This window comes from Arachis hypogaea, chromosome 20 (genome assembly GCF_003086295.3).
Source record: "Arachis hypogaea cultivar Tifrunner chromosome 20, arahy.Tifrunner.gnm2.J5K5, whole genome shotgun sequence".
Taxonomy (NCBI): Eukaryota; Viridiplantae; Streptophyta; class Magnoliopsida; order Fabales; family Fabaceae; genus Arachis; species Arachis hypogaea.
The window spans coordinates 5738503-5749166 of NC_092055.1; the positions used below are offsets into that span (position 1 = coordinate 5738503).

At 31.9% G+C, this 10664-nt stretch overlaps 1 protein-coding gene and 1 non-coding gene across 2 annotated transcripts; both read right to left on the reverse strand.

The window, feature by feature from the left end:
• Positions 1 to 1636: 1636 nt before the first annotated feature.
• On the reverse strand, positions 1637 to 4411 carry LOC112782918 (E3 ubiquitin-protein ligase CSU1). Its single transcript, XM_025825592.3, has 2 exons — positions 4010 to 4411; positions 1637 to 2836 (listed from the first exon to the last, which is right to left on the reverse strand). Exons 1-2 carry the CDS (start codon positions 4246 to 4248, stop codon positions 2161 to 2163), a joined length of 915 nt encoding a protein of 304 aa, XP_025681377.1. The 5' UTR covers positions 4249 to 4411; the 3' UTR covers positions 1637 to 2160.
• A 4355-nt stretch (positions 4412 to 8766) lies between these two features.
• On the reverse strand, positions 8767 to 9631 carry LOC112786691 (uncharacterized). The gene is made up of 2 exons (XR_011878225.1): positions 9536 to 9631; positions 8767 to 9405 (listed from the first exon to the last, which is right to left on the reverse strand). It is a non-coding gene; the product is annotated as an uncharacterized protein (transcript).
• Positions 9632 to 10664: the final 1033 nt, after the last annotated feature.

The following is a 10664-nucleotide window of genomic DNA, read 5'->3' on the forward strand; positions in this document are numbered from 1 at the left end:
GCTAAGATTTATTGCCAATCCTCATCTTAATCCTAATTACTATCTGGATTTGCAGCAAGATTTACTGTAATAATCTACTAAGAACAGCTCAAACGTACTAATTGCTTCTATTCCCGGTAAGTTTGCTTTATTAACTTTTATTGGAAATAAAATGGTATTTTATTATTATTATTATTAAGTGAGTGTAGCATAATACAAAGCCAAAATTACTGTCAAATTGTCAAGTTGCGTCTTCTTGAATGGAAGTGGCATTAGAGATTGTGATTGGGTAAATGGAATACAAGTATACAACCATAAACAGGGAACTTACTTTAAAAAGTCCAAAGTTATGCATTTAAATTAAAAAGGCTAAAAGTTAATCAGAAAGCGATGCTAGTTGCTACTAATATAATATTCTATTCCGGCAACTATATTCTATGGTGTATTTGTTTGTTTGCTTATTAAAAGTTAAAAGTTAAAACTGAAGCTTCCGGATTAGAAGTTAATTTCAATTTCAAGGTAAAAGAATGTTTCCTCCGGAAGCAAGTTTGTAAGGTTTGATTAGAAGTTAATGCGTGGGAAACTCACTCTTCATACCCATCCATAGACCATAATTAAGGAAAGGAACAACTTGCCGTGAGGTACCACTAACCACTCTCCAACCATGCAAGCTACCTTGAGCTGTTTTTTGTTATTAAAAGATATTTTAGTAAGTAACCAACTTGAGTTGGTCAAGTGGTCAGTTCACTCGTCCGCTTAAGCAAATGTTAGGGGTTCGAATCCCGCCTTGTGCATGCAGTAACCCATTGGCCAATGGCAAACCTTTAAATGGAGCTCCGATCCGTGACGGATTAGTCCTTGACCTGTCCTGTCCTTGATCTGTCGGGATGAGGGTACCGAAGGCAACAAAATATATATATATATATTTTAGTAAGTTATCAAAATAGTTATTATATATTTATGTATATTTGTATATATTAATTTATATAATTTTTTAAATTAAATAATAAGTTATCAGAAGAATTAAATATGTAATAAATTAATAATGAAATTTATTTATAGTAGTATAATTTTTTTTATAAAATACTAAGTACATTTTTTTATACATGGTAAGTAATTAATTTTTATTTTTTTGGTATTATAATTGTTTTTTATTTTTATTAGCACAATAAACGTGAATTAGTTGAGTCCCCGCAAGCATGTTGGGCCTTTGGTTGTTGGAAATGAAGTAGGGTTATTTCTGCTTTTTCTTAGGATGTTGTTTGTCTTTTGTCGTTTTGGTAATGCCGTTTACCTGTTTACACTTTACAACGTAAGTGATAAGTCCTTCACATTTATGAAGCAGCTCACGTGCATGTGCATCTGTTTTTCATATGGGATTGGGATTGGGATTTGATTTGACTCGCCAAACTCCTTATCCAATTTATCCTAATCCCCACCCAACGGAACAAGTTCACAAGGCCATGCATGTCTTTTCATAAAAAAAAGAGAGAATATAGATTTTATTAGATTAGATTTGCAATTACACAAGCGCCCCGTTAATCTTATTTCAATGGTTTCCAAGTATTACAAAAGACCAAGTTAAAATTTGATATAGAAATATAAATGTTCATCGAGAACAAGTTTCTCTTCACGGGACTAGTGAGCTTCCTCGTCATTTTCATGCTAATGACCCGGTATAAATTCAATAAGCAAATTGTCAACTATGGTAATAATCAAGATTATTACAGTACCACAACCGAACATAGTAGGTAAACAGCTATCAATCAAAATTTTATAGCTGTCTGTTACAACAATATTTAATGTGCAACAAATAATGCTACGTAGGTCGCTTACCTAATACCAACTGTACAGTGTGCCAAATGGTCCATACCTTTCTTCATGAGAGAATTATAGAACATTTATAAGACTTCGCCCACTACATTTGACATTTCCAAGCACCAAAAATTAATGAAACGAGCTGCTATTTAAAATTATCATGGCTGACTTTTCAAATTATCATGGTTTAATACTTGGAAAACGAAAACAGAAAACCAGAAACAAAATACACAACATAGAGGCATCATGATAAGGATATATAATGATGAGTATCATGGACATAACTTCATCAAGAGAAGTAATTGCAGTTTTTCTTCTTCTGATTTGGAGTGTCATACAACCTACAAGCTACACAATTCGGGTTCAAGTCTTCGTTGCCGGTCTAACCAAGCCCAAACCAGAACCACTTCCCAAATGCTTGAAGTCTGTAGCCTCAAGATGATCCCCATGACCAGCAAATCCAGTACCCCCTTTCTCCAAGTTGACCAAATTTCTCTCTTTACATGGTTTGTTGCAAATAAGACAGACCTTATCAACGGCCATGAATCTATCAGCACATTTCTTGCAAAATACATGTCCACATGAACTAAGGGCCACAAGTGACATTGTGTTGGTGAGAGTAACTTTGCAGCTAGGACAAAGGTAGGTCCTATCAAGAGCCTTGGGCTTTTTCTGCTCACTAGTATCTTCAGTGAAGTGGACAGGAAAAAGTGTCTTTAACCTCAGTTTCTCCCTGCCTTCTGGACAGATAGTACTGGTATCAGGCGCATCTACTTTAACAGCAGCTTCTGGCGTAGCAGAAGGCAGCCAAAACGCCTTCATTGTCCGCAGGGCTTCCTCCTCATAGGATGTGACCTTCACACTGTTTGCTCCATGGAAACCATTCTTATCACGGCTGTAATTTCTATCACTGTATTGTGGTACAGCACCATGATTTTGCTGATCAAATGCATCGAGCTCTTTAGCCTTTTGTAACATCAATTTCTCCTCCTCTTCTTCTTTTTCTTGCTTCTGCTGAGCAGCATGGGCTGCAAGCTTTCTGTTTTATTGTAAATATCATGAGCACATCACTGCATAACAACATGTGGTGGTATTCATACCACAGGGAAAAACATAACATAAACGAATAAACCAATGCAAGATATCATTGAAAGTTTTAGGCAATCAATGGAATTTGTCTAGCATAAGAACACATGGTTTAACATGATAACTCGTGCAACATCCAATACAAGTTAAGGCCCTGAAAGGACTAGAGGAAAGCAATTGTGAAAATGATCTAAACATTATAAATTTATATCAACATGATGACAAAAGGAAAGCACAATTTAAACCAGAGAGAAAAAAAAAAAAGCAAAGCATGTCGAAAGCTGGTGATAGTGGTCAAAGTGAAACCACAAATAAAACTTAAACTTCAGTCATCAAATAGCATACAAGCATCAAGCATGTTGAAAGTTCAATAAGCACATGCAAAGGTATAATACGAGACACTGTACTTAATGATTGGAGGCTATTGTCATCATCGGCCAACCTTCTCATGCCTAATCAAATTACAAACTCATAAAAGTATTATTGTTGGCAATTCTCAAAATTTCAACCAATGCATCTCAAATCTCAAACAGAAAGCCACAAGTGAACAAAACCTTCAATCAGCACTTTGCATAAATGGCATCAACATAAAAGAAACAAAGGCACCCATATTCATGAATGAGACCAGCCTCCTAAGCTGACATAAGCTACCCGTTGCAATAGATCTAAAAGCCAACTTAACTCCACAAAAAATTTTTCACTAATCCAATTCCAACTCTTTACTCCTAACAAAATGAACGATCAATGCAGTTCACTAAATAACCCTTTATTCCCAATTTCTTTCACATCCTGAAACACTGCATTTATACAAATGTACACAAACAATAACAAATCGCTGCAAAACGCCAAATTGTCTCATCAGTCATAAGCATGCCTTCCAAATTCTATCATGCATGAACTTATCAGTAAAATATCCTACGATCTGCAATTCCAGCTACAGAATTTCAAAGAAAATTACCCTTAATCAAAACACAAAACAGCATTGCATCACAAGCATGAGTTTAAGAAGGATCCAGCCCCACCACTTGAATAAGAATCCAACAAATCAAAAACTTATTTTCCTTCGGAATAAAAAGTGAAAAAAAAAAACGAAAATTAAAAAATTAAAGTGGTTGAAAATAGAGACCTTTGAATGTCTTTCTTCTGAGCCAACAAGCACTCGAGAATGCACTCTTTACAAAAGACATGACCTTTGTGGCAGCTCATGGGGTCAATGAAGGGCTTCAAGCAGAGGCAGCAAGCATCGAAGGGCTTGATGGAATCCTTGCCCAGCCTCTCCTTCTGGGTCCCATACCCTAGCTTCCGCTTCTCGTCATACGTGAAGAACGCGAGGTCGTTGTTGTTCTTCGAATGCCTCTGAGGCATCTCTTTTTCCTCTTCCGCTAATCACAATCGCAAATTTCAGACTCACCTGCGTCGATTCTAGCTATGGGGTTTTACAATTTGGGATTTCAATCTTCGCTCTATTCAATTGCACTTCGATATCTATTGACTTCTCAGGTCGGTAGCTTGAAGAAGGAAGGAGTCTGTCTACAATGGGCCCAAAGGGCCTCTTTTATTGGGCCAATAGGTTTTCGTAGGCCTATTTTATGGGCTTTTTTAAACTATACTCTTTTGTTAATATTATTTTTACTACTTTTCCTTTTTTTTTTATTGTTAGTCCAAAACTGACTATTTTTATTATTTATTTATTCATTCTAATTAACTTAAATTTTAAGAATTATGTACATAAATTGAGAGATGCTTCACTTAATAATCATTGATGCTGAAATGATGGGATAAATAAACTATTTTGAAAAAAAAAAAAAGGTTGTAGGCGATTGTTAGATTCTGCCAACTATAGTGTAATATACATGCATGACATATTTCAATTTATTTTTTCATTTATATTTTAATAATTTATTTTATATGTATTAAAATAAATAACACATAGATATTAAAATATAATATAATATTAAAAATAATTTAAATAACACATATTTATATGGAACTATATAGTAACTAATTTTATGATTAATTTTTTATGTGTGCATAATATTTTTTTATTATTGAGCCTCTCATTGTTCATATGAATATAGTTAATTAAAAAATAAAAATATTATATATACACTAAAATCAATTACTGAAATCAATTAGTATATATATATATATTTATTTAACTCATTTATAATATATATTTTATATTAGTGATTAATTTTAATGTATATGTAACAAATACAAAATTTGTAAGGATTTAGTTTCCACCGTTAGTGTATTAAAGCAGAAACAGAAGATGCAAAACTTTTGACTTGTGTGAGTAGTGAGTAGCAAAGGGAAGGAGTGTAGTGGCTAAAATTTGAAGATAAGGCCACAGCCATTGATGTAGAAATCAGAATATCTTTCTCCTTTCATCCCACTATGGTTCACAAAAATATATAGAACAATCACAAGACGAATCAGAAACACCAACGGTTTTGGAGCTAATAGAATCCAAGGAATAATCACACAACACAAAAAGTAATCTCTCTCTCATGTCCGTGGTGGTAAATTTTAGTTAAAGCAAACAATGACAGCCACAAAAGTACCTACCCTACCCTTCCTCCTCTTCTTTCTTTCCTTGATTCCTTCAAATCTTGTTGCCAAACCCTTCTCCTTATTAGATTTAGTTTAACATTCTTTGTGAATTGTGACTGCACCATCCATGCTCCACTTGCAACCTATAAAATACTATACTAGATTCATTATGCTTTCACAAGCCACGTGGGGCTGTCGGATTTGTTTGGCCCCACATGCCTCTTCCCAGGTTCAAAACTCATTCTATACTTGTGAATGAATCACATGACAGGTGGTTATTCTTTCTTCTTCTTTTTTTTTTTCAATTAATATTATACACTTCTTTGTTATTATCAGATTTTTTTAATATCAGGTGACAATCGAATGTGTATATTATCTATACAAATTCTTTGGTTTTATAAACGTTGGAAAAGATTCTTGGCAATATCATCGCATGCTTCAAAGGTTAGATCATCTATGTGCAGTGGCAGAACTTGAAACAAAATTTTGGGAGTCAGATAGAAAATAATTATCAAAATATTTTTGATATGGACCTCATTTAAGATAATCTCGTCTCTTTGGTTTGGGTGATATTGCCAAATTTAATGACATTTTTCAAGATCTCGTTCCAAAAATTAAGGTTAAAGTCATCAGATGTAACTTTTTGAACTTTTGAAGGTTATATCTCAATTTTTTCGTGATTCATTAAAGTAGAAGAACTATCTACAGGTGTTGATATTGTAAAAGTTATATGTTCTCCTTCTTAAATATTAGACTTCCTCTTTAAAAATGTATTAATTCTTTGATTTTCATTATTATTTTATATAAAAATTTGAATATATATCCTGTAAAATATGTAAAGAAGAAGTTAGAAGAACAAATATTAAAATTTATAATATTTATTGAACTTTTTTATCAATTTATACAAATACAATAATATTAATACTTATTGAATGTCTTATTTTTTTTACCATATAAAAAATTAAATTAAATAAATAATAAAATATAAAATAATATTAAATTAAATAAATAAAAAATATCTAATTTTTTATATTTGAACTTAAAGATAGAGAGAGTGTTGTTTATTGAACTTATTAGATACTTTAAGTCATAATAAAGTATTTAAGTCAATTTAACTATTTTTTATCTTTTAAAAAAATACTATTAAATTTTTTATAAAAAGTTTGGGGGGACCATGATCCCTCTTGTCTGAACTAAGCTCCACCACTGTCTGTCTTGATCTTGTGCCTTTACCAAAAGTGAAAGAGATGAATTCAGGAGGTCAGATCGGTGTCTCTCCTAACCCAAAAAGATTGTCTGGATATGCCTTCAAATCCTTTTCTTCTAGTCTGAACTTGTCAAAAGCGGGCTTAAATAGTATGTTAGCCAAACTCCCTTAGTCCACCAAAGTTCTATGGAGATTGGCATTATCAAGGATCATTGTAATAACCACAGGGTCGTCATGGCCCGGTGTCACCCATTGTTCATCTTCTTTGGTAAATGATATTGTTGGTAAGTCGGAAACTCTACTATCTTCTTGATAAACTCCAATTTTGTGGTTTATCTTGTGATTGTTTTTTAGTATCTAGAAAGATAGCCTCCAGCCATAAAGCCCATAAATTTGTAGCATGCAATTTTGAAACATATTCATTATTAAGGATTCAATTATTGCTCGCAGCCTCTCATATTTCAGGTTCAAGGAGAATCATGTCTCCTAAATAACATCAAATTAAAAGGAGTTGAAACCATCATGTATTGATTAATTGGTGAAAACTCAGGTGCAGTGAACTTTACGTGAAGTTGATAGTTGAAAATAGTTAAATGATTTGACTGATTTAACTAAATTTTTATCTAACGACTCTCAACTATCAACTTCATGTGAAGTCCACTGCGCCTGAATTTTCACATGATTAACTACTTAGCTAATAAATGAAACTTGCATATTTAATGCAAATGGGCAACTTTTTTTCAGCACCTCAAGTTCAATGCTCTATGATTGTCACAATTCGAAATTTATAAAACAAGAAAATAAGAATAAATAGTAGTGTCTACTGCTATATAAAGAATTTAAATACAAATAAAACAATGTTATATGATTAACAAATATTATTATTTTAGATTAATATTTGCTTGATAATAATTTGTATCCACATTAACAAAGATTTACACAAAAAATTAATAATTTGTATTTATATTTATCAAATTTTATATATATGAATTAACACGGTTTGTATTCATATTTTTTAGAATTTATATATATAATTAATAAAATTTATTTATTAAAAATAATTTAATATTTATACTGATTAAATACTGATCAAAATTGCTACAAATTACTGACCACAAAAAATTTTTAATATAAATATTTGCACAGTCGAAAAAAGAAAAAAAGAAAGAAATAGGAGAAAACCCCCAAGGGTTCAATAATATTTTCAAATCAAGCAGTTGGATAAAAACAAGAGAAAGATCAAGAACTTGTGGCAATTATGATTTTATGGATTTGGATATAGTCATAGGTGGGTCAGTGGGACAACCTATACAAGATGCACAACAACTAGAGTAGTAATTACCCTTGACTGAAATTTGGAACAGTGATTATCTTTTCTAATTTTGTCTGCATATTTTAGCTTGATATATAAATAACACCATAAAAATTTAGATCATTATTACGGTATTTGTCTAATTTATTAAAATAAATTAAAAAATAATATTTAATTTTAAAAATATAAAAATAAATACTTATTAAATATTTAAACTTTGTCATAAAAAATAAATTAGACACCAAATTATAAATATTATAAAATTCAAAAAAGTAACCATAGAAGTACTAGCCTATATAATATGAACAAAACTGCATATATAGTTATTATATATGACACCAAATAGAAAACCAGCATCAATGATTTGTGAAAATATTCAGAATATGCAGGAGTATTACAGAATTTTCAATCATACCAAACATATTGAATGGTGGCAGCATTTACTACTCAAGCAGAGCAGATTCAATGATTCATGATCATTACATCACATGGAATAATTACTGATTGGTGCAGACTTTCCTCCCTTTTATTTTAGTATTTTCGGTGAAATTTTGTTGGGATAAAATCATAAAAGAAATAAAAGATTTTTTTACCTGTAATATGATATCAGAATATCATCATAATAATAAGCATTCTCTTTCAGCAGTTGGAAGAAGCTAAATCCACAAGCAATACTCTCTAAAACACTTTGAGAGATCAATATATCAATCATTGAAGGCGTTTCCTCTTGTGATCTTTGTTATTTGACATGACAAGCCTAAAATAATGTTTAATTATTCGAAAATTGAAAGCAGATAATAATATTAAGAGAGGAACAAAAATCAAAGCATATATTATGAGTTATAATAACAACAATACTACTTAACAGCAGAGAGCCTCTACTTGAACATGAACATGAAGGAGTAGAAAAAGGCATGAATTTTATTAGTCAGTTGGAGATTGCTTCTTCTTCAGCATCATTAGAGAATCTGGTGGAAGTGGTTGCACTATTTGAAGAAGAGGAAACTGGTGGTGGAGGCATTGATGTTGATGATGTCCATGGAACCACTTGATTTTCTTCTTCTTCATCTTCATCTTCATCTTCATCCTCACCACCATCAACACCATCATTTTCTACATCATCATAGTCGTCATCATCATTCTGGTGGTTGCAGGTATCATTGTTTTTGGTGACACAATCAGTGCAAAGTGACATGGTGGGAACAAACTTGGGACCTGAACCATGCCAAGGTGTTAGTGACTGACAAACATGGCATAGAAGAATCCTTGGATGCTTTGTGACCAGAAAGTTTGCACTGTGAACCTTTGCATCACATTCCCAACAAAGGCTTGCTTGATCTGAATCACAGAACAAGTTTGCAGCACAGTTACACAGCTCACACTTCTTCCTCATCTCAAACCTTTAAGTAGTTGCCACTTTTTTTTCTGTCTTGTTAAGACAAGGTAGTGCCTATATATATGGAAAAGAAAGAAGATTCATAAGACAAATAAATGGTGTAGACTGTAGAGCAAGTTGCAATTTTTTTATAGATTATTAGGGAATTAAAGTAGCAATCTCATGGCTATTATCAAAACTCAACTAATTAGATCTCCCTTAGATGAAATTTCATTAAAAAGATGGGAATCTTTTTAATACAGATAACTTTTCATTTTCCAACACTGAAATCAAGACTTTTGATTAGAAGTTAATGTACTTAGCACTTTAATCCATTCTATATTGGTTGGGGCTAAAATTATTATTAGGAGCATTTCTTAAAGATATTGTTGATAAACATTTTTAAATAAAAAGTACACATTTTCTATTGAGCTAATTCTTTATTCATTCTAATTCTCAAACAAATGTCAACTTTTAACTTTTGATGTGAATTAAGAAAATTATTAAAGTTATAAAAAGTAAAAAAACAAAGTGTTGTCTTATTTGCTCAAAATAAAAGAGAACATAACCGATGAAGTGATTAAAATCATAACTAATTTCACGAAATAATGGTCAGATACCACAATGGATATATTACCACATTTCGTAACCGTTGAATCCCAATAAATAATGTGTCATAATGAGCACCAAATGTCTGAACAACGACAATCCCAAATGATAAAGACTAAAAAGGAAAAACAATCAACAAGTAAACACATGAAAAACTCACTTTACTATTTAGCACGCTACTAATTTTGGTATAAAAATGTCTTGTAAATTGTCCTTCCTCCATAATTCTGTACTTCACGAATTTAAAATCTTCTACTCTACCTTTTCAGACTGTGACCTCGCTTCGAGCACGAACATTATTATATTTTATTTATCCATTAATTTAGAAATATTGCCGGAAAAATTACTTTGATCATGTTGGTGAAGCTATACGAGTTGTCAATGACATGAAGTCAAACAAGTTGTTTCTGGTTTAGTTTCAACGCATTGGTGATGATTTTTATTTCCATTTCTAGTGATTTTAGCATCCACGTTTGGATTTCGTGGCCTCAATTGGATGTTTCACTGTGCAACTGCATCAGGTCTAGGAAACTCTTGCTTCAATTCTAGTTCACAGTCACTTTGTTTTGATGTTTTTCTTTTTCTTAGCCATCACCACAAAAAGTCTTAATATTAATATGTCTCTCTGTATTGTAGCATGGGGGTTAGGTGAATTATATTATTGAAGTGTCTTACCTATTAATCTCGCCACATCAGATAAGATTGCATTAATTTGGAAGATGCAT

What these genes read in the sequence shown, in the direction of transcription:
- LOC112782918 (XM_025825592.3), bottom strand. Translation starts at nt 4,248, where the DNA reads ATGCCTCAGAGGCATTCGAAGAACAACAACGACCTCGCGTTCTTCACG. An exon ending in CAGAAGAAAGACATTCAAAG is followed by an intron (nt 2,837 to 4,009) that starts GTCTCTATTTTC and finishes ACAATAAAACAG; the next exon opens with AAAGCTTGCAGCCCATGCTG.